The sequence below is a fragment of the Schistocerca nitens genome, chromosome 4 (genome assembly GCF_023898315.1).
Source record: "Schistocerca nitens isolate TAMUIC-IGC-003100 chromosome 4, iqSchNite1.1, whole genome shotgun sequence".
Taxonomy (NCBI): Eukaryota; Metazoa; Arthropoda; class Insecta; order Orthoptera; family Acrididae; genus Schistocerca; species Schistocerca nitens.
Window position 1 is genome coordinate 424,608,543 of NC_064617.1, and position 24,974 is coordinate 424,633,516.

At 40.8% G+C, this 24,974-nt stretch overlaps 1 protein-coding gene across 1 annotated transcript in view; it reads left to right on the forward strand.

Annotated features, from left to right (window-relative positions):
• The window catches only part of LOC126252972 (GTP-binding protein 10 homolog), a 79,969-nt gene that overhangs the window by 29,131 nt on the left and 25,864 nt on the right, over positions 1-24,974 (forward strand). Inside the window, exons 4-6 of the mRNA XM_049953993.1 lie at positions 5,859-6,077; positions 6,683-6,921; positions 22,533-22,656. Coding sequence (XP_049809950.1) covers positions 5,859-6,077; positions 6,683-6,921; positions 22,533-22,656 — 582 coding nt within the window. The remainder of the gene's footprint in view (positions 1-5,858; positions 6,078-6,682; positions 6,922-22,532; positions 22,657-24,974) is intronic.

The window sequence follows — 24,974 nt, forward strand, 5'->3', positions numbered from 1 at the left end:
GGCGGGAAGAGATAATATGCTTCCACACAGGATCTTGGCTAAAGATACATCTTACTTATGGGTAGTGCAGACACCAAAAAATACACAGGGAAGGGCTTCTGTCCAGGATTCTGGATGGCACATTACTACCACTTTTAATGTGTGGTGCTGTCTTTCAATGAGACCATTCGACTGCGGGTGAAATGCAGTGGTATGTAAATGGTGGCAGCCACAAAGATGATATAGTTCATTGAATAGAGAAGACTCAAATTGTCTACCCTGATAGGTATTGAGCAACACAAGGCAGCTGAAACATGTGATCCAGGTTTTGTACTTGGCATCTAACACAGGCAATGAGTTCTGGTAGGTCACAATCAGTGGAGGATGTAGCCTGTTCAACAGAATCGGCAGCAGTCTTGGTGGCTTTATCAGCAGTGGGTGCAGCCTCGACCCATAGCATAAGTCTATCAGTCAGTGATATAACATAACGCACTCCATCTGAGACTGGAAGTGGTCTTGTTATGAGGATTGGGAATTTGCCAAGGGGGGGTTGGGGGGGGTGGGAGGCTGAGCATGGCAGCCTGTTTCACTCTGCTGACACGGGATGCACACTGTGTTCCATGTGGCGCAGTCTTTCCTCACAGGGGGTCACACGAAATGTTCTGTCACTAAACATACAAAGAGACATACCCCAGGGTGCGCAAGATTGTGGATGAGATGGAAGATTTGTTTAGGAAAAGGTTTCAGGACAACTGGTCAGACCCTGTCACAGGACACATCGCACCAAACTGGTTTGGCGAAGCCATGGAAGGTATATTACTCAAGTTTGAGGCCTGTATCCAGGCTGTGAAGGAGGTTCTGTAAGTCTTGGTCTGAGTCTTACACTATGTTGATCTGGTGGTAATCGAACCAGACAGAGGAAGAGATGATGCGCAACAAACAGTCTGTGACAATGTTGTCAGCGCCTTTGACGTAGCACACGTTGGTCATGACCTGTGAAATGAAATTGAGGTATTGAACATGCCTGGGGAGGGGTCCTCAGAAAGGTTGTGTAACATGTCAGCCAGAGGACAGTAATCCAAGTAAATAGTGAGAGGCCTGCCCTCTCTTCTCAATAGTAGCAGATGGCCTCTTAGGTGGTGAGTAGCTCATGGTCAAAGGTTATCAACTTACGCTACATGTCTGAAAGTTTATGAGAGAAAAACCACCGATAGCAAGCTCTCTCACATTTGCTTTTGTAGTAAGGTGGGTGTCGGGAGATGGATGAGCCAGTATAGTCATGTACAGGAAGTTATCCTTAATTTTGTCAAAGGTGGATTACATAGGATGTGTCCACTTAAGGCAGCATTTCCTTATAGTATTCTTCCTGTGCAGGACTTCATTCAGAGGAAGGAGGATCTCAGCTGCGTGTGGGATGTGTCTCCTGTAGAAATTTCTGACACCTAAACACTGTGTAACTCGAGGTAGGTGAAGGGAGGTGGCAAGAGTCATATTTGGTCAGTCTTCTCTGATGTTGGCTGGATACCTGAGACATCTATGAGCTGAGCAACAAATGTCACATGGGCTTGTAATAACTGACATTTGTCTTCATTAATGACAAACTCACGGGCAGTTAATCTGTCAAGGACTTGTTGTAAGTGAGCCTCCTGCTCTTCCGCTGATGGTGAGAATAAAAGGACGTCATCTATGTAGGCATAAAAAAATGGTAGACTAAACAAAACTTTGTCAGTAAAATGTTGCCATGTTTGTGTGGCAGTTTTTAATCCATAAGACATACACAAAAACTCAAAGAGTAATGCTTAGTTATCATTGTCTCTGGTATGTCCTCTTCCACTACGGGAATCACAAGCAACTATTAATCAGATTGCGTGCATATGGAGTATTGTCTCAGTTGTGTGACTGGATTCATGATTTCCTCTCAGAGAGGTCACAGTTCGTAGTGATAGATGGTAAATCATCAAGTAGAACAGAAGTGATATCTGGCATTCGGCAAGGTAGTGTCATAGGCCCTCTGCTGATCCTGATTTACATAAATGATCTAGGTAATAATCTGAGCAGCCCCCTTAGATTGTTTGCAGATGACGCTGTAATTTACAGTCTAGTAAAATCATCAGACGATCAATTCCAATTACAAAATGATCTAGAGAGAAAATCTGTATGGTGCGAAAAGTGGCTATTGGCACTAAACAAAGAAAAGTGCGAGGTCATCCACATGGGTACTAAAAGAAATCCGATAAATTTTGGGTACACGATAAATCGCACAAATCTAAGGGCTGTCAATTCGACTAAATACCTAGGAGTTACAATTATGAGCAACTTAAATTGGAAAGACCACATAAATAATATTGTGGGGAAGGCGAAACAAAGACTGCGCTTTGTTGGCAGAACACTTAGAAGATGCGGCAAACCCACTGAAGAGACAGCCTACATTACACTTGTCTGTCCTCTGCTGGAATATTGCTGCTTAGTGTGGTATGCTTACCAGGTAGGATTGACAGAGGATATCGAAAAAGTGCAAAGAAGGGCAGCTTGTTTCGTGTTATCGTGCAATAGGGGTGAAAGTGTCACTGATATGATACGCGCGTTGCAGTGGCAGTCATTGAAACAAAGGCAGTCTTCTTTGCGGTGAGCTCCATTTACAAAATTTCAATCACCAACTTTCTATTCCGAATGCAAAAATATTTCGTTGACACCCACCTACATAGGGAGAAATGATCATCATAACAAAATAAGAGAAATCAGAGCTCGAACGGAAAGATTTAGGTGTTCCTTTTTCCCACGCACCACTCGAGAATGGAATGGTAGAGAAGTAGTATGAAAATGATTTAATGAACCCTCTGCCAGGCACTTAAGTGTGAATTGCAGAGTAACCATGTGATGTAGATGTAAATCTGGAGGTAGAATGTTTTACAGTCAATAACACTGAATATTTTGGCAGTCCTGTAAAGTAGGGACTGGATAACTGTCTATAACAGTTCGATCACTGAGCCATTAGCAGTCGCCACACAGGTGCCACAATTTGTCTTTGATAGGAGACACCCAGGGACTGTCCGATGGGTGGACGTTGCTTACCTCCATTAGTTTGTCCACGGTGGCCTTCGCTGCTTTAGTTTTGTGGAGAGGAAGGCATCAAAGTTTACATCAGACAGACGGGCAGGGTGTAGTGTTTATACGATAAGCAGTACCATCGCAAACAACACAAACTGCATGTGGCCTGATAGTAGGCTGTACATCTATGGCTGGAAACATGCCACAAGAATCACGCTCTGAAGTTGGATATAGTTCACTAAATTGTTCAGATTCCTTGCAGATAGGCTCTGTAAGTATGTTGGAATCCTCTGAAGAGGCAGATGTTTGGCGTGGCTGTTGCACATGTTGTAGGACAGCAAGGTTGTGCTTAGAAATGTGAAGTAATGCTGCAGTATCAGCAACGCGCTGCCAAAGATCCATGTTTTTGCATCTTGCGATGTCATTTGCAGTGTCTATCAAAGAATAGTTGGACATCAGAGAGCAAAGTTCTCTAAAGAGCACTGAGCACTTTAGGAGGAGGTCCACTTGTGTGTCTCCATTTGATAAAGAGGTGGGAGATGGACAGGAACTTTCGAGGAGAACTTTGCTGATAACTCCAGTGGTTGGCTGCTGACTGTCACTGTATAATAACAGTGGGTGAGGTCAGGAAGCAGGTGGTAGTGCTGCAGAAAGTCTGCTCCCAGGACTGGCTCAACCATCTCAGTGATAGGGGAGGTGCAGTGCATGTGACTCTCCACCCCTAAGTCAAAAGTGATTGAGGCAGTACTGGTGACCGTGATGAGAGTGTCATTTGTGGCACATAATTGGAGTGATGATGGTGAGAGAGTAGTCAGTGCTCGAGCTGGTGGGGCAATGCTGACATCAGCATCCATGTTGATGAGGAAAGTTTGCATCAGATGGTCGTAAACAAATAAGCATGAGCCATCAGAAATGTGACTTGAAATGGCAGACTTGGGCAGGTGAGGTTGATTAAGGCGTCTTGAGGTTGTAGAGTGGCCTGGTGCGCCTCTGACAGGTCACTGTGCTCATTTGGGTGAGCACAAGGTGCTCTGCAGTTGTTACCTCCTGTCCAAATCTGCTATGGAACCAATAGTATCACTTGGCCGTTGGAGGGACAGAAGTGGGCGACATTGTTCTCTGAAGTGGCGTCTGTTTGTAAACAGTGCCCGAGGGGAGGGGATGGGGGGGGGGGGTGTTCGTTGTATCATTCAGTAATTGTTGTGGAAAGGGGCCCAGGCCAGATCAGCCGAAGTCTACTGATCTCGAATGTGTGGCGGCTGCAATATGGTCTTTTTGAAAGCCTACTGAATGAGGTGACATATGCCACCCACAATCCAACACAACAACACTCTGTTACCAAAGAAGTAACATAGCAGTGGAGTGGTGGTGCTGGGGTTTACAGGCATATATAATGACATTCCAATGAACAAAGTTTCATGCTTTCATTACTCGCAAATATTTAAACAGAAGACTCAAGAGGTGAACCCCCATTTAGCCTTACAAGAGAATTGATAAGACAATTTTATCACACAATGCTTTTTTTTAAATACAACTTTTAAGATCAATGACTAGGGAAAATTTGAATTTATACTTTCATTCCCCTTTTACCCTTAAGAAACAAATAAGATTAAGGCAGCAGCTAATGAACTAGCATGACATTAACGTACTAGGAATCAACCAACACAACTTTCAAATTATGCAATGGGTTCACCTTCCTGCATTTAGAATAAACAATTTTAAAGTGCCCACAGATAATCCTTACACAATAGACAAGTCTATTACTGTGCTTTGTTCATCGTAATAATGAAGCTGATGTAAACAAACGCAAACGCAATGATTATTTAGCAGCCGTAGCTCTTGTGCACTGGTGCTGTTCCATGCTTGGATGTAGATCGAACTTATGTATTAGATATCTTATTACTATGTCACTGTAAATGAAACTCTATGGCTGTTAATGCATCAGAATGTCCTAAACATTTTTCTTACTTGTACTTTAGCTAAGTAATTTTTATTTCAAAAATCATGTACAGTCACAGTCTCTGTAAATGCTACTTGTGTTCTGATTGTCTCACTGTTGATATGTACAGTGAAAATGGATGACACTGCTTCCTGCTTTGTAGTGAAACGTGCGCGTGGAACACTGTTAATGGCAAGAAACAAATTATTCTCAATGTTTTTTGCAACATTACAGAGAAAAATCAGCTTTGGCAAACAATAGCAGCATTGTTGAGTACCCAACCGGCGCAGCAGATTTGCTCCTAATCACAACACAGTGTGGCAGATGGGGTCTCCACTGTAGGGAATGTGGTACCAGCGGGAGTGCATATGTAATAAACAGTACATGGAGTATGGTAGACAAATCCTTAGTTTATTTTGCTGGACAAATTACATCATGGTCTGCACCGGTCAGAAGTTCAAAATGTACTCAACCGTTACAGATTTTATTGTTCGCTCTACTGCCGAGGGCAGCAATGTTTATTTTGTCAGTCAGAGGCAACATAGCCACACACCTGTTTATAACTTTCTCCTATTCATTAGCCTTTGAGCTCATTTCGTCTGGCTAACTCTAGTTAATCACACAACCGCAATGTGGTTACCAATTCTCCTCCAGTGGGTGTACCGATATCTACTGTCAAACTGTCATAGCCCACACTCCTTTCTCTGCTGTGGTACTAATGAAAGATAAACTGGGTAAACGACTGACTGTAGAAACTATCTGTGTTGCATGATACTTCAGGTTTTATGCCAGAAATCATATAACTAAGGGTATTCTATTTTAAATAATTAATTTGCTTCCCAGCATTTAACAGTATTCTTAGAAGTGCAATGATCATTTATTATACTTTCAGGTCAGTTGGACAATGATGGAGAGAAACTCCTCCTTGCAAGTGGTGGTGCCGGTGGTGCCCCACATTCTCAGTTCCTGGGCAGAAGTGGCCAAGTGCATTCTGTCACTCTTGATTTAAAAATTATCGCAGATGTCGGGCTTGTAGGCTTTCCAAATGCAGGGAAATCTTCCCTCTTGCGAGCCATTTCTCAAGCGAAGCCAAAAGTGGCCTCTTATCCCTGTAAGAACTAAACTGCATTTTCTTTTCTGCATAGATATACAGTATACTAACACCGTGTTTCAAATCAGTTATCATCGTAGTTGTCTAAAACAAAAAATATAGTTTTATTGCAAGTGGTTGTTAAAATTAACCATTTATCACATTGTAAGAGTAAGAGAAGTAGAATTTGTCTACTAATATTTTTATAGGATTTTTTTCTTCTACAAATTTATCTTGTTACTGTTACATCTGTACATGATATTTGTTACTTTACAACAGCATTCAGGTATGTACTCGACAGATAAGAAACTATATATGATTGTGAGCACAAGGTGTGAATATGATTTGTTTGCCCTCCATTCCATTCAGATACATTATGCATAAAAAATTACTTACCAAATATGTGCTCTAAATGCTATAATTTTGTCCTGTCACCTACTACAGACAAGCTAATGTATTATGAGGATCATTGAGAATTTAGTAGTATCACCCAAATTTTCACATCTATCACATCTGAAAAGCTGTGTAAGTAATTTCACTGGAAATCTAAATGTCTCAAAGATTTTTCATGAGTATAACGTTTATTGCTGTAAACTGATAGAAAGTATTTTTTGTTTCATTCCTAGTCACAACCGTGAGGCCAGAGATTGGAATTATTGAATATTCAGATATGAGGCAGATCAGCGTTGCAGACCTACCTGGACTTATTGAGGGTGCTCATGTGAATGTGGGACTGGGCCATAAGTTTCTTAAGCATGTGGAACGCACTCGACTCCTAGTACTTGTTGCCGATGTGCAAGGATTCCAACTGAGCCCGCAGCACAGGCATCACACATGTCTTGATACTGTAGTGCTTCTTAATAAGGTAAGGCATATGAATTGCCCATTAGTAACATTTAGTGTATGGTTTCAGTTGTTAGAGAAATCCAAGATTATATGAAACACTGTTATGTTTCAAGATAGTGATAACATAAGATTTTATTTGGCCTTAATTCTCACTGTGTCCCATGAGAGTTAGTAGCAGTAAAAAGATGGCAATTAGTGTTGTGTAGATATTCAGTTTGCAAAGTGTTGAAACTGATTTTGATAACTCACATTCCAATTATTCACTTTTATCTGTTTCCTTAATTCTTTGCTTTCCTTGTATCTTCTTTAGCAATGTAGGTTCAGGATGAGCAAGTCACTACATTTTCAGGGTGCAGCAAAACAATTTGACCAAAAGTGCAAGCCAGAAAGACAGCATTAAATAAAGGAATTTGATTACAGGAACTAGGGGACTCAGTTGAATATTTTCAGCACTACAGGAATGTAATTGAAATCTGACACGTGGACATCTTTACTCAAATTGTAATGTAATTCGCAGGAAATGCATTCATAAACAAAATCTTTGGGCCAACCAATCATCACGATGAGAACAAGAAAAACTTACAGCATCACATACACACTTAGTTGCCATATCCTACAGCACTTCTTCACAAAAAAAAAAAAAAAAAAAAAAAAAAAAAAAAAAAAAAAACCAATCGTGTGTCCATGTTTTATGTTTCAGTATGTCTAAAAGGTCAAAGTAAATGAAAAATGAGTACACTCTTGTACTCAGACTTACCACCACATAATTAATACAAGTATGTCATAGCAAATGTTCAAACTGACCACCATTTTCACACTGATGTAGCACCCTAAATACTCAGCTGTGACTCCTAGTTCCTATACTCAAATTCATTTTTCTGGCGCTGTCTTTCTGCTGTATGCTTTTGGTCAAATTGTTTTTCCACATGTTACATAGTTTCCAGAATGTATTAGAGACAGGTATGGGCACCAAGTGGCCTTTTCTGAAGTGAGCATGAAAAACTAACTGGAATTCGCATTCAGTTTAGTCAGGCTATCAGACCAGAGATTATTAGTCTAATATGATACAAGAGTAGTGCATCTCACTGCTATTGAAACAAGTGTGCTACATGTTATAGTATATTTACTACCCTGTAAAGAAAATAGATCACAGGAAAAAATTTTAAAAAACTGTTATTGTCAACATGAAAATAATTTTGTGATGCTATTTACTGATAAAATTCTGTGGATTAGCAGTCACATCAAGTGGTTTAAAATCCACAAGCTTTCAGTAAAGTGCTCCTTGACCATTGCCAAGTGGTGAACGTTGTGTGATTGTGACTGTCATATGATTCCTGTTGCCATCCTTATATAGTCTTGCTGCCTTCTTGACGTCATTGGCACTCAAATCAGTGCCATTTATGCTAATGCTTTTGTTGTGCACATGCCACATCTGCTTCAACATCCTGATAGCTGGCTCCCAAGCTTTGTTTAGCTGCAGGCCACCATCTTTATCAAGGATGTTGTCACAAATTTTTATCTACATTGCTTCTTTTATGCCAGTATTCCAGAAACTGTTAGTACAGATGTCTCATTGAATGCAATTCGGTGTCTCTTTTCAAGAGCCTGCTCTGCTACCACCGGTTTTTTTGGATAGTGTAAGTGGAACCACCTGTCATGTTCTACACAGTGCTATTCATTAGTACACACATTCTGTCTGACATAAAATTGTCCACACACACATGGTATTTTATATAGTCTTGACATTTGGAGGCCTAAGTCGTCTTTTACAGGCCTTGTATGTTGCCGATTTTTTGCTGGAGGCCTCAAGACTGTATTGATTTTGTACCTCTTTAGAAGCTGATTAATCTCTCCTGTTACTGACAAGGGAACATTTCCAAGTGTCAATAAACAATCTAGATGAAACTTGGTGGAGGTGTAGAGGGTCCAAAGTATTACAGTACATATTTTTTGTTTGTGGTTGGTTGCTTTGTGGGATTGAAGGTACCAGACTACTACAGTCATCAGTCCCTTTTGTTTGTGCCCAATTTCACTTTCAAAGGGTAAAACACATTCCATAAGGAAATTTGGCATTTCACATTTAGGGGGGATATCTTCAAGTGATGATATATGAAAAATGTCTGTAATATAAAAGCTGATATGTAATTAATGTTCTTGAAAATTATATAATCATCTTTTGTAGTAATTTGAAATTTTGCAAAATACCCCACCACTATTAATTAATTTTGAAAAGTGAAAACTTTTGTTATGACATAAGGTAAATAAGCTTTCAAGACACACACATCCATAAAGCTGGTTTCTGAAATACCATTTTTGGGAAATAAGCTGTACAAAATGTGCTGTCGTAGCATTTTCAACATACCTAATTAAATATATAAACATATAATAGAGGGAAACATTCCACGTGGGAAAAATTTTTTCCCCTTAAGGTAAGTCTTTCCGCTCCCGGGATTGGAATGACTCCTTACCCTCTCCCTTAAAACCCACATCCTTTCATCTTTCCCTCTCCTTCCCTCTTTCCTGATGAGGCAACCGTTGGTTGCGAAAGCTAGAATTTTGTGTGTATGTTTGTGTTTGTTTGTGTGTCTATCGACCTGCCAGCGCCTTCGTTCGGTAAGTCACCTCATCTTTGTTTTTATAATAAATATATAAACATTCATTTTGATTCTAATTATTTATTTTACTTATATTTGTTTTATGTTTTACATTTTTATTCATATTTCAGTTAACCATTTCACACAAGTGTATTTTGCTAATTGAAAATAATACGTAACTCATTATTATGACAGAAAATAATTAAAATAAAGATAATCTGTAAATAAATGCTTAAAATGTAAAGTTCTTTTACACCACGCACATGAAATGAATGAAATTTATTCATGTAATCTACACAACGGAGAAGACACCATGAAACGAAATTCAGCAGCATTTCATATTGTCATGGATGATTCTCTAAAACTTAATCAGACGTATTTCAGTGCATTGGTAAGTCTTGGCAAAGAGAATTGATTATATACAAATGGCAGCTGTGTGATTATATTGTCACATAGAAGAAGGTGTAAGTAGATGAATGACGAACACTAACTTCACTTAACGAAAGTTTATTCAGCGCTGCTTCTAGCCAGAACACATACAGTATATATAGAGCTACAGAACATTCCATTACAATGATTCTTCACATTTGTGGATACTTCTAGAATGTACTCGAACCGTATATAGAAATTAAAATTGTAGAGTCCAGGTGAGTTTTGAACTCATAACAGTTTAGTATCATCACCACTACACCACAGTGCTACTCAGCTACTTCTGTGACATTGCTCCCTCCTTAAGGAACAGCATCTCGATGTTACGTCCTCCTAGTCCAGGAACAAGTCATCGGCCCTGCATTCTCCAACTCCCATGACTGATTCTCGCCCTGGCGGTGATCTTCTTAGAACTTCATTTGCCACTACAGTTTTTGTCACCTTTCCGCTTGTTGCCTGTCACTGGAGCTTCGAATTTACCCTGGGTTGCAGGATCCTTATAGGGCTTTATTTGGAGGACATGGACCGTATCTCAGATCTTTCGTCGTCTTGTGTTGGGGTCGAAATCTTCAACTTCATAAGTAACATCAGACAATTGTCTTACAACTTTATAAGGTCCAAAGTAGCACCTGAGGAGCTTCTCAAAGAGACCAACCTTCCGGACAGGAGTGAAGATCCAGATGAGGTCACCAGGCAGGTAGACAGCAGGGCAGTGGCTTGCGTAATACCTTCGACGATCATATTCATGAGCTTGCAACGTGCGGAGTCGAGCTAACTGTCTAGCTTCCTCAGCTCTGGTTAACACCTGGCTGATGTAGTCATTGTCCACGTCATCAGGACGTAATGGAAACACAGTGTCCATTGTTGTAGTCACCTCACACACATGCACCAGGAAAAATGGCGTAAATTCTGTGGTGTCTTGTTTGGCGGTGTTGTAGGCAAACATCACAAAAGGTAGCACCTCATCCCAGTTGCTCTGCTCAACATTGATGAACATTGATAGCAATTTGGCCAAGGTCTTATTAAGGCTTTCACTAAGCACATTAGTTTGCAGATGGTAGGCAATCGTCATGTGATGAGTAATGTTGCACCGACAGTTTATCTCTGTCACAAGATGCGATTGAAGAACTTTCCCTCAATCCGTAATTACTGACCTTGGGGCACCATGTTTTAATACAATATCATCCACTTTGAATTTGGCTACCTCGATAATAATCCATCTATTGCCACTAGCAGATGTTGGAAATTCTCCAAGGAGGTCAATCTCAACACGCTGGAAAGGCATTTTGGTTGGTGGAATTGGTATGAGTCAGCCAGGTGGTTTCTGAAGAACTGGCTTTCTCCTCTGGCACTCTGGACAGTGCAACACATAGTGAAGGACACTCCTAAATAAAAGTGGCCAGAAAAATCTCTTGCGGATCCTATCATATGTCTTAATAAACCCTAAATGTCTGTCCTCAGGTGAGTCATGGAATTTCTGTAGAACATCTAAGCACATGTGCTTAAGGATCACTGGTAGCCACCTCTTTCCAAACGGATCAAAGTTTTTCTTGCAAAGTAATCCATTAACTACCTTAAATTGTCCTTTCACATACTCTGACCAATTTAAGGCAAGCATAATATGAGATATTTTGACATCTTTCTTCTGCTCAGCTGAGAGAGATCCTGGAGTGCAGTGAGACAGTCACTATCTTCATCAAAGTTTTGATGGTCTTGCACAGGTTTTCTTGAGAGACAGTTGGCATCTTGGTGTTTTCTTCCACTTTTGCAACTATGGTAATGTCATACTCTTGAAGATGTAGTGCCCACCTGGTGAGTCGTCCTGTAGGCTCCTTAAGACCTGTCAACCAACAATGTGAATGATGGTCTGTAACAACTGTGAATGGCCTTCCGTAGAGATACTGTTGAAATTTGCACATGGTCCAGATCACAGCAATACATTCTCTTTCTGTAGTTGAGTAGTTTCTCTCAGCTTTTGTTAGTGTCCTAGAAGCGTAGGCTATAACCTTCTCTTTCCCATCCAAAATTTGCACCAGAACAGTTCAGATTCCACACCCACTGGCATCTGTGTGTAGTTCTGTAGGTGCTCTCTCATCATACAGACCAAGTACAGGGTCAGTCATCAGAGCTTTTCACAACACATCAAAATAATCTTGTTGAGAACCACCCAGATAAATTTAGCATCAGCTTTTAACAACTCTTGGAGTTGCCTGGCTTTAATACAGAAGTCTTTGATAAAACTACGGCAATAAGAACATAATCCGAGGAAACTTCTCACATCTCTAATACTTTTAGGAATAGGAAATTCTGTTACAGCTCTCAGCTTTTTTGGGTCTGGCCGCACACCTTCATTTGACACAAGGTGTCCAAGTATTTTGATTTCTTTTGCTCCAAAAAGATGCTTTCTTGGATTAAGTTTCAGTCTCCCTTGTTGGAGACACTTAAGATTGGCCCTCTGTCTTTTTATATGCTCATCAGGTGTTTCTGAGAGCACTATAATGTCATTTAAATAACAAAGACACATTGTCCACTTCATGTGCCATAGAAGATTGTCCATCATCCATTCAAAAGTTTCTGGTGCATTACACAACCAAACAGCATTACCTTAAACTCATACAGGCCCTCAGGGGTGATGAATGCAGTTTTCTCATGATGAGCCACATCTACTTCGATTTGCTAGTATCCCAAGTACATGTCCATGGTTGAGAAAAACTTAGTCCGCTTCAGACAATCTAGTGCGTTGTCAGTTCGTGGAAGAGGGTAAACACCTTTTTTAGTTATCATATTAAGCTCCCTGTAAACAACACAAAAGTGCCAATTGCCATCTCTCTTCCTGACGAGAGCCACTGGTGACGACCATGGGCTCTGCGAAGGCTGAATGATGTAGTTCTTCATCATTTTCTCTATCTCATCCCGAATCATTCGACATTCCATTGCTGGCACACGGTATGCTCTCTGACTTACTGGTTGATGGTCTCCAGTGCTAATCCGGTGCTTCACCGTCAATTTGTCTAATTTGTCCTTCACCTGTGGATTGAAGCATTTAGAGAACTCTTTAAGAATGGCAAGTAGCTTCTCCTGTTGTTCCTTAGTGAGATCTGGTGATAGTCAAGCTAGATCTTGACTCTTAGTGGTAGCGCCAATTTCGCCCACAGACTTGGCATCAGAGGTTTCTATGATGCTCAGCTGTTCTGCAATTAATGACTCAGCGTTTGCTACACACATGTGTCTTGGAAGGATCTGCAGTTCTCGGCGACAGTTAACTATCCACAATTCAATGAATCCATTCTTAAACAAGACGACAGAGGCTGGGATGACCAAGTTATTCTTCAGTGGTATGCTTCTCTTACATTCCACTACCAGATCCATGGATTGATGCATGGCATGGCACGTGATAGTTACCTTTCTAGTGCTGACTGCAGGAATGATCATTTCATACAACACACATAGTCTCCACACACTCGGATGCGCATCTTCCTGTCTACAGTTTCTCATCTCGTCTAGCATAGTCTTCGTGCCACCACAATCCATAACTGCCTGAGAAGCTTGCAAAACCTCCCATCCCAGAATGACATCATGACTACACTCTTGTAAGACAATGAATTCTAAGGGCTGTGAATGGCCACTTATACCCACACTAATGGTACATCTTCCTGTAGGTTTGACATATTTCCCATTAGCCACCTGCAGCAGAGATAATTGCTGTTGACAAATACGGTTTCTGCAACTGGCGACGGTACTTCTCCGAAATGACTGAATATGATGCTCCAGAGTCCACAAGAGCTTGGGCTTGTAGGCCATCCATGAGGATATTGACGGAGTTTCCTACCATTTTTGTAGTGATCAATGGCGGAGTATTTTTTTCTTCGGCGGCCTCACCTCCAAGGAAGGTCGCACCCTTTAGTTTTCCAGATTGCAGTGGCTAGGTGATCGGCTGGAGCTTCTAAACAGTGATGGAGACCTTGATCGGCGTGTTGGGGAGCATCCTCTCCAGTGGCTAGCTTGCGGTGATGGTGACCTATGTCGTCCTGCACCCACATCTTCTTGTTCATCTTCTTCGTCCTGGAGTTGTCATCGACTATGATCAGTCTGCTGTCTTGTGGTGTGGGCATCATCAAATATCCGCGCCTTTCTCATCAAAAGTGCACCACATGTCCCTATCGTCCACAGTGGAAACATACCGGTTGGTTATCATGGGTCCTCCATATGTCAGGCTTCCATGGTGCCCAAACAGTTTCCTCATGTGGCATTGTAGGAACATAACTCCACCTGGGTCTCGACTTCACCGTTTTAAAGGGAAATGAAGGATGAGAGATTGGGTTCAATGTCTGTTCCACTTCCTTCCTTATGACCTCTTGAAGCTTCTTGGTTTTTTGCTCACCATGCAGTCCAAGTGCCTTCTGAACTTCCTCTCTCACTATCTGACAAAGAACACTTGTGAAATCAGTTGCTTCTTCCATCACAGACATCGATATTATGTTTGGAAGCCATTCAGATTTCTTGAATGTAATTCTTTTTTGATGCATTGTTTCGATATACTGGCACCACTCAATGAAGTCGTCTGCTGTCGAAACCTCCTTTAGGAGTAGGGCTTGATAACATGTCCTCAGCAACACCCTTCATGAGATGTGCAACCTTATCTTCCTCCTTCATTCTAGGATCCATTGTTTTATACAGCTCCAAGACGTTTTCAATGTAGGATGCTGTAGTTTCTCCTGGATGCTGTGCCCTGCACTTTAATTTATCTTCAGCCTTGCACTTCTGTCATTGTGCGTCACCGAAATACTTGCGCAGTTCCACCTGGAATACTTCCCAGCTTGTAAACTTCTCCTCGTTGTTCTCATACCATTGCTTGTCAGTGCCCTCCAAGTAGAAAAATATGTTAGCCAAACACACGATGTCATCCCATTTGTTAAATTTTGCTATACGCTCATATACCTTCAGCCACTTGTTTGGATCTTGGCCATCATCACCAGAGAACCCGGAAGGATGTCTCATGTGGTAGCACACAGTTGCTGGCATCATAATGTCCTCTTATTCTTCTGTTTCCGATAGAGTGAAATCTGTTGAATATGGCTCGAACTCGGGTTGCTCTCCACGTAAACGGCAGCTTTGTCGTGGTCTGATGGGAGCCACTGTGTCGTCGATAATGGGCACTATCACAAGGTCCAATACCCAGTGCCTCCACTAGAATAATGTCACGTAGAAGGAGGTGTAAGTAGATGAATTACGAACACCGACTTCCCTTAACGAAGGTTTATTCAGCACTTCCACATAAAAGAGCACGTAGCAAACTGCCTCTGGCCAGAACCCATACAGTATATATACAGCTACAGAACATTCCAGTATGATGATTCTTCACTTTTGTTGATACTTCTAGAATGTACTCAAACCGAATATAAAAATTAAAATTGTAGAGTCCAGGTGTGTTTTGAACTCACGACCCTCCATGCAACAGTTAAGTATTATCACCACTACACCACAGTGCTACTCAGCTACTTCTGCGACAATATTGTTTCCTGGTGGAGGTTGACATCATAATCATTCAACAGAACTAGATCTGAAAACCTTCTCACAAAGCACTTCCAACATCGAAATCTGTATACGTCCTGTGGCTGTAACTGTGAGCTCTGTGGTATTATCAGATGAACAAGTTCCTTGACCTCATGCGTGATGCTCTAAACCGTTCTTTCACACAGTTCACTGCAAGAATGTAACAGTAATACAGATATTTCTCTTTCACTTGGAAAGAAAACAGCTTTCAAATATCTTTTGACCCAGTCAGACATTTGTTTATCAGATTTTTTATGCTTTCAAATGCACATTTGGGGCTTCAAAAAGAGACTCTCAAATTCTCGGTTCAAACTTACCATTAGTTCTTTTAAAACTATAAAAAGGCAGATGGTCATTGTAATAAAATTCATTTTGAGTGTCATACCCAAGGGTAAGAAACATTTGATGATCTGAAAGGGCTCCACCGCACAGGTACAGACATTGAAGATATACGGGTTTCAGTGTTGGTAGAACTTTGTGAGTAGGCTTCAACATCTAGTTCTGTTGAATGATTACATTGTCAATCCCCACTTGAGAAACAATATAATCAACAGCAGTCATTAGTACATAACGAGTTGTCTTTATAAAGACTTACCAATGTACTGAAGTATGCCTGATACAAATCAAGATTTTAGAGGATCATTTTTGACAATTTCAAATCCTGCTGAATTTTGTTTTATTTGCCTTCTCCATCATGTATATTATGTGAAGCAATTTTTTCATTATATGTGCATGGTGTAAAAAAAGTTATGTTTTAAGCATTTTTTAAAGATTATCATTATTGTAATTATTTTATTACACGAGTTACTTATTATTTCCAGTTAACAAAATAAACATATGTAAAACAGTAAACTAAAAAACAAGAAAAAGAACACCATGAATGTAAAATAACAGTTTAAAACATTAAACAAATATAATTAAAGTAAATGATTAGAATAATAATGAATGTTTATACACACATCAAAAAAAGTTTGCATCACTCCAGTTCCCAGAACTCCTGAAGATAGATGTTGACTGTGGATACTGTATCACAGACACAGTCCCTCTGACTGTTCAGAGATGTTACTAAACCTGCCCAAAGATGTAAACAACCATGCATGAGCAGTGCCTATTAGACGGAGGGGGTCCGACAGCCAATCAGTTCCAGTCGTTCCACCAGGAAGGAGGTACACGGCTCATTTTGTTTGTAGTTCAACCATGCCTAGACGGTCAAAACTGCATTTAAATCATGTCCACATTGTTAATTTGTGCCAGGAACGGCTCTCAACAAGGGAAGTGTCCAGGCATCTCAGAGTGAACCAAAGCAATGTTGTTTGGACATGGAGGAGATACAGAAGAACAGGAAATGTCAATTACATGCCTCGCTCAGGCCACCCAAGGGCTACTATTGCAGTGGACGACTGCTGCCTATGGATTATGGCTCAGAGGAACCCTGACAGCTATGCCACCGTGTTGAATAATGCTATTCGTGCAGCCACAGGACATCGTGTTATGACTCAAACTGTGCACAATAGGCTGCATGATGCGTAACGTCACTCCCGATGTCCATGGTGAGGTCCATTTTTGCAACCACCACCATGCAGTGCAGTACAGATGGGCCCAACAACATGCCGAATGGATCGCTCAGGATTGGCATCATGTTCTATTCACTGATGAGTGTCGCATATGCCTTCGACCAGACAATCATCGGAGACGTGTTTGGAGGCAACCCAGTCAGACTGAACACCTTAGACGCACTGTCCAGTGAGTGCAGCAAGGTGGAGGTTCCCTGCTATTTTGGGGTGGTATTATGTGGGGCCAACATACACCACTGGTGGTCGTGGAAGGCGCTGTAATGGCTGTACAGTACGTGCATGCCATCCTCCAACCAATAGTGCAACCATATCGGCAGCATATTGGTGAGACATTCGTCTTCATGAAGGACAGTTCGCACCCCCATCGTGCACATCTTGTGAATGACTTCCTTCAGGATAACAACATTGCTGGACTAGAGTGGCCAGCATGTTCTCCAGACATGAACCCTATCAAATATGCCTGGGATAGATTGTAAAGAGCTGTTTATGGATGACATGACCCACCAACCACCCTGAGGGATCTACGCCGAATCACCATTGAGGAGTGGGACAATGTGGACCAACAGTGCCTTGATGAACTTGTGGATAGTATGCCATGACGAATATAGGCATGCATCGATGCAGGAGGACGTGCTACTGGGTATTAGAGGTACCGGTGTGTACAGCAATCTGGACCACCACCTCTGAAGGTCTAGCTGTTTGGTGGTACAACATGTAATGTGTAGTTTTCATGAGCAATGAAAAAGGGCGGAAATGATGTTTATGTTGATCTCTATTCCAGTTTTCTGTACTGGTCCTGGAACTCTTGCAACTGAGGTTATGCAAAACTTTTTTTGATGTGTGTATATTATAATTAGGTATGTTGAAAATACTTCAACAACACATTGTGTACAGCTTATTTTCCAAAAATGGTATTTCAGAAACCAGCCTTATTACAAAGGGATGTATGTGACTTGAACGCTTCTTTAATTTATTTTGCAACAAAAGTTTTCTTTTTTCAAAATTAATTAATATTTACAAAATTTCAAATTATTACAAAAGTTTATTATACAGTTTTCAAGAACATTAGTTACACATCAACTTTTGTATTAGAAACATGTTTTGTATATCATTTTGAAGCTGTTTCCTCTAAACATGAAATGCCAAATTACCATATGGTGTGTGTTTTTCCACTTAAATGTGGAACTGGACTCAAACAAATAAATATGTACTGCATATTTTGCCCCTGCTACACATCCACCAAGTTTCACCAACATCATTTATTGACACTTCGGAATGTTCCCTTGCGAACTATAGCATTGCAAAAACACAAACTCCTTTGTATACTCCTTGGGGATCTTCAGCCTTCGGAAATATAGCTTGCAAAATGTGCCAGTTGTCATAACCATTTTCTGTGAATAATTTTTGTAAGCAGCTCAGTTCCTTTGGAATGTTTTCAGTGTCTGAAATGGCTTCCACCCGAAGCACTAAGGTCCTCAGAACAGCGTGTTTTTGCTATGGGGTGGTGGTAGCTGTTAGTGAACAGATATTGGTCCACATGGGTAGGTTTCTAGTCAACATTATAGCTGATTAGTTAAGGTTTACTTATCTTTGTGATTTGTTGAATAATTAATACTGCAGCACTCCTTGTAACAAAGCACAAAAAAGGCCCTCAATGGCTAAGTGCAAATAATTGTAGCTTAACTTTACAGTACATAGCAAATGCAATATACAACAACTGTCTGTTCACTTCTAAGAGTTCACTAAACGACGTTCCTGAGTCTGTCAGCCCTGGACAATGATGTACCAGGTGAGGAAGAAAGGATGGATGTTTTTAGAACAGCTAGTATTCAGGCTCAGGCAGTCGGAGTGGAGGGAGTGATGTAGTAACGTAATTGGTAGCTCCTGCCATTTTGTTTAGTCAAGGTCATGGAGCCGTGGACTATGCAACATTGTGTGTTTAGCTAAGATAGTTTTGTGCGCAATAATGAGTCTATCATTGCAGTGCAGCATGAGTTTCATTGTCATTTCAATCTCGCTAGACATGATAGTGTTCCCACTCGTAACACCATTTTACGTTCGGTAGAATCATTTCGAACACGAGGAACAGTTATGAACAAAAAACCACCAGGAGCTCCTCACTCAGTTCGGACACAAGAAAATGTGGAAAGGGTTTGGCAAGCCATGCTCTGTAGTACTGGTCAATCTGCTAGAAGACACTCGGCTGAGCTGCGCCTCAGTAATCGCTCGGTGAGGCATACTTCGCATACTAACCTAAAATTTCATCCCTACAAAATGCCCATTCTGCAAAAATTAAACCCAAGATATTATGAACAGCGGCTAAATTTTTCCCGAGAAATGAAGGCCAAATTTGAGCAAAATGACAACATTATTTTGCTTGTGAGTGATGAAGCTCATTTCCATTTAAAAAGGAATGTTAAATCAGCAGAACTGTCATTATTGGGCCAGTGAAAAACCCAAAACTGCTGCATGAGAAACCATTACATAGTCCCAAGGTGACTGTTTGGTGTACTGTGACAGGTACAGATGTTATTGGTCCATACTTTTTCCAAGACGAGAACGGGAACACTGTAACCGTAACCTCTGAATGATATAGAGAGTTGATCACTGAATTCTTCGTACCTGAATTAAGAAGAAAATGTATTCCTATCTGGCGAGTGTGGTTTCAGCAGGATATAGCTACAGCATACATGGCAAGATTGACTATGGAAGCAATTAAGACTGTTTTTCATGGCAGAGTTATTTCCCAGTTCGGGGACATTCATTGGCCTCCTCATTCCCCTGACCTATTCATGTGTGACTACTTTTTGTGGGGTTAACTCAAATCAAGTGTGTACCTGTATAATCCACATACACTTGAAGAATTGAAGGAAGCTGTTCATGTGGAAATTGTCCAAATAGACAGAGGCATGTTGCAGAGAGTTGAAGCCAACTTCAGAGAGTGCTTTGAGAAGGGCATCGCTGAAAATGGCCGTTGCCTTGGAAATGTTTTTTTCAAGCATTAATTTTGTTAAATGGCAACATTATTTGATTGTTATTCTGTAATTAAAAAATGTTTGAAGCGCTCTTAATGATATATTGTTCATTTGAAAACCGTTCATCCTTCATGCCTCACCCTGTATAACCATGTGGGTGACAGCTGCTCTTTTATCTTCAGAGAAGGCTTCTGTCCATTGTTGTCTGCTCATTGGTGGATTGTACTCGGCCGGCAATTGGCCGAGGCGAAGTTGATATCTTTATTCTCAGCACCGCCTGTGGTGCTGGTGGAACTCGCACAAGTGGCAAGTTTCTGTGGCACTGGCATCAGCTCGCATATTTGCACATGTGGTGCTTTTCCCCTGGCTGTGTCTTGTTCGAATAACACAGCACACTATACTATAGATTTAAAAAAAAAAAAAAATACATAGGCCTTCTTCCTCCATCTGGGATTGCAAGCGTAAAGAGGCCACTGAAATTAGGGTCCAGGGGAATATAATTAACAAATACAGTGGCCTACAATTGAGTCAGGCATGAAATCTTGCACTGAGCCAAGAAAAAGCAGTGTTCCCATACAGTGAGGTGTGCAGTTGACAGTGGTAGTGTGGAGTCTGCTGACTGCAATTCGCAGCCAGATGCTGCCATCCCCACCACTGCCCCCACCCAACACAGTGGTTGTATGTATGGTGACGGGAGAGGAGTGATGGCAGTGGTAACACCCAATGTATACAGGACCCCAAGTGTGTGTCTGCTGAAATATTTTGGAGACCTTACAATGGGACCAGGGCGGACAACTGATTATTCTAGTAGTTAGTGAATTATTTACTTAATACCAGGTACTGAACAAATCAGTTAGTACCAAGTACATAATTCACTGTGAAAATTAAATATGTCCGATACAGTTAGAACAATAGGCAAATTGATGTACATGTTTTGCAGAAAGTATAAAGAACCTGTTCCATACTAATGCATGCATCTGTCTGTCAGAATTGGACAGCTTATAGTATAGAACCAATAAAACATTTATTCATGTTCAACTGTTATGTTTTATCACTTTCCTAATGCCAGACTGATCATGATGCTTTGGGACCGCATAGGAAAGTATTCAGTCACATGGAATTTAGTACAGGGAGTTGAATAATAGGAAATGTAAATGAAAAGGCATGTAGACAGTCACAGGAAATCTAGAACAGGCAGTTGAATAGTAGGAACTGTAAATTAAAAGGTGCTGTCACTTAGAGATCTACAATAAATATTCATCAACTAAGTATAATGTGTTCCAATGAATATCTGACAACCCACATCAAATTACTGACATTTAATAATGTAAAACTGGGTTGTTAGAGGAGAAAAGATTTTATGTAAGAAGAGTGCAACAACTGAACTGGATTATTAAAGAGCAAGGAAAAGAGACAAAGTATCTTGATGTTCCTGAACTCTGGAGATGGCAACTTGCTCTCCAACACAGCCATGCAATCTGACATTCTCCTGGGCCTTAACCTTCGTTAACACATCGCCCCTCACTTTCACATCTACTTTTTTGTTATGTATATTGGTTTTACTCCACTCTCCCCTCTTTTTCTTTTACATCCTTTTCCTCCTAGATTTTAATTGCATTATTCATCTTTCTTCTTCTAATCCATCTTTATTTCTCAGTCTCCTACTCTCTCTGATGTCTCCCACTTCATATTTGTCTCCCCTCATCCTCAGAAAAGGTGTCACCCAGTCATCCTGGGATCTGAGTTACTGCCATTCCTTTTTAAACTTCCCTATTATATTACTCTTTCTTACTCAAGAAAGGAACTAATAAAGCTGAAAGCAAGGCTGTGTACATTTATACAGTGCTGTAAAAAAAATGCAACACCTTCAAGGACTATGTGCAGTGGCGTCACACTGTAATATGTGCATACTGAGGTCTATAGTGTTTGTAATTCATTTGTCATGGTCATTGGAGGTCAGTCACCCCCAACCCGCTATCCTGATCCTAACCCACTTCATACTGCCTCTTTACCTCCACCACCCACCCCAGATTGCTGCTCACGTCAGATGCAGTTTACATTCAGGTCACAGCAGCTGAACACATTGGCTGTGTGTGTGTGTGTGTGTGTGTGTGTGTGTGTGTGTGTGTTCTATTTCAAAAGAAGGACATTTTTATCCAATAGCTTCATTGTTTAGCTATCTTTTCACTGTGCCTATCTGCGACTCAATGCCACATCTACGTGGTGAGTAGAACTCTATCTTTTTCGTAATATTGTTTTTATTCTATCCTAGACTTGCCATTGTTTAAAAGTAATGAATGATTTATTCAAGTCACAAGGAATGCTAACTGTCAACAGCAAGCTTGCAAGGCTTATTAATAAAAAGGTTGAAGTACTGCATATCAGTCATCCAGCCACTAAAAGCAACAAAACAAATTATTTATTTGAAGTATTGTTTTTCCATGTTATATTTTTTTTATAGCATTTAATTATGCTTCTGAGTAGCTGTTTAAACGGTGCTTACAGGAGTTGGAGCTCTATGATGATAACTTGCTAGATAAGCCAGCTATATTGCTTATAAACAAGATGGATACAAAAGGTGCTGAAGAAATGTTTGCAACTGTCAAAGATAAGCTGCATCATTTATCAGGTATACAGCTTTTACTAATTTATTGCTCTTAATTTTTTCAGAAATGAAGCAGACATAAAGTGAAACTTGTCATTTTATTCTCAATATTGTAAAATCATTACCTAGAATTTTTATTTGTTCTGGAAGGTACAATGAATGAAGCTTTGTGTTTTTGCACTGTATATGAGGTTTGTTCAGAAAATTCTGGAACTTTGTCCACAAATTTTTTCTACACTTACTATTTACTTATTGAGCATGGCCTCCTTCAAAATACTCTCCTCCACAATTGATATACTGCTCCCAATACCGTTTCCACTTCTGGAAGCAGTCTTGGTATGCCTCTTGCTGGATCACTTGAAGTGGTCTGCGAATTTTCATTTATCTTGTCTATCATCCCGATAGTACCATCAAGTAACAGTTTGCCCCTGTAGCATGAATTCATGATGAACTAATCCTTCTGAAAGTCAAAGCATGGCTTTGATGTTTGACCTGATGGGATTTTTGTTTTGTTTTGGAGAAACTTTTCTGACCCATTGTGAAGATTGAACCTTGACCTTAACTTCATAACTATAGATGGTTGGTTGGTTGGGTGGAGAAGGGACCAAACTACGCGATCATCAGTCCCTCCGACCATGGATTAACTAAAACCAAGAAAATCCCATATTAGAATCATAACCATAGACCCATGTCTCATCACCAGTTATAATTCTCTTAAGGAACATCGTGTTCTCCTTTATGAGATCCAAAGGCTCTTCACAGATTCCAAGGTGAAGGCCTTTCTGGTCTTGACTCAGGAGTAGTTGAGACGAACTTGGTGGCAGCACGATGCATTCCAAGATGCTGTGTCAGAATTGCAAGATGTGATCCAACTTGAAATGACACAATCTCTTGGATTGTAGGTCTTCGATTGGCAAGCGCAATTTCATCGAAGCTCCTAACGTGAACGTTGTCCGTAGATGTCAAAGAGTGTCCTAAACAAGAGTCATCTTTAACTTCCGTCTGGCCATTTTTAAACCATGTGAACCATTCTTAACACTGAGTACAGCTTAACCACTCATCACTGTAAGTTTCCTGCATCATTTGGTGTGACTCTGTAAAGGTTTTCTTGAGTTTCACACAAAATTTCTGTGAGTTTCATGCAAAATTTCATATAGATGCATTGCTCCTCTAACTCTTCCGTCTCAAAATTCAGTGTACTTCGTCCAATGTACATTAATGAAATCTGAGGAAATGCATGAAAGATCTTTGAGGAGAGTACATAGTGCGGACACTGACCATCATGAAGTAATCACCAGCCTGCTAAATTTACAAAATGTCACTTCTCCCAACCCTTATCCACATGAATATCCATATGGAAGACCCAGATGCAAGGCCTGTTCCATACAGCTTCCAGCACATCCTATTCCCATCAGTCTTTCTTGTATCTTATGCTATTAGACAAGTCACTTATTATTATATTAAGTTTGATTCATGGCTACTACTAAAGTACATGGAAGGGCAATTTTCACATCCCAGTTGTAGAGCTCAGTGCTCAGCAGAAGAGGGTCACTTTCAGTGGCTGCTTCAGAGCTCCTTGTCATCTGGATCCTCCCTCCCAATAACAGTTTCTTTACCAAGCGAGGTGGCACAGTGGCTAGCACACTGGACTCTCATTCGGGAGGACGACTGTTCAATCCCGCGTCTGGCCATCCTGATTTAGGTTTTCCGTGATTTCCCTAAGTCGCTCCATGCAAATGCCCGGATGGTTCCTTTGAAAGGGCATGACCGACTTCCTTCCCCTTCCTTCCCTAATCTGATGAGACTGATGACCTCGCTGTCTGGTCTCCCCCCCCCCCCCCCCCCCCAGAAACAACCCAACCCAACAGTTTCTTTGAATTGCATAGACCTTCCAGCGTATTCTTCAGTTCCAGTCTTAGTCCTCACCAGTCTTCGTCCTTCACTTGTCTGTGTTTCTTGCCCCTCTTTCCATCCCATTTCCAGAGCCCCTTTCCCTTCCCCTTTCTCTTCCCCTTCCCCTTCCCCTTCCCCTTCCCTTCCCGCTTCAAATTTCTAGCAACACGTTTCCCTAGTTGTACTTATAGATCTTTGCACGCAACTTGGTATGTTCCCTGATGCCCTTTTTATATCTACTGCCACTTGGTCTCATTCAGATAAAACAATTGTTTGTGTGAAACCAAATCATTGTCCTGTTTATTGGCCAATATTTCAGCTACTATTTCCAGGAGACTTTCATCAGTGTGGTGTATTTCAAGTATGTCCAAAAAAAAAAAGAGAGAGAGATAGAGGGAGATAGATTTAAGTCTATGTGCATCACAAAAATGGAAAGAATGAAATGCAAG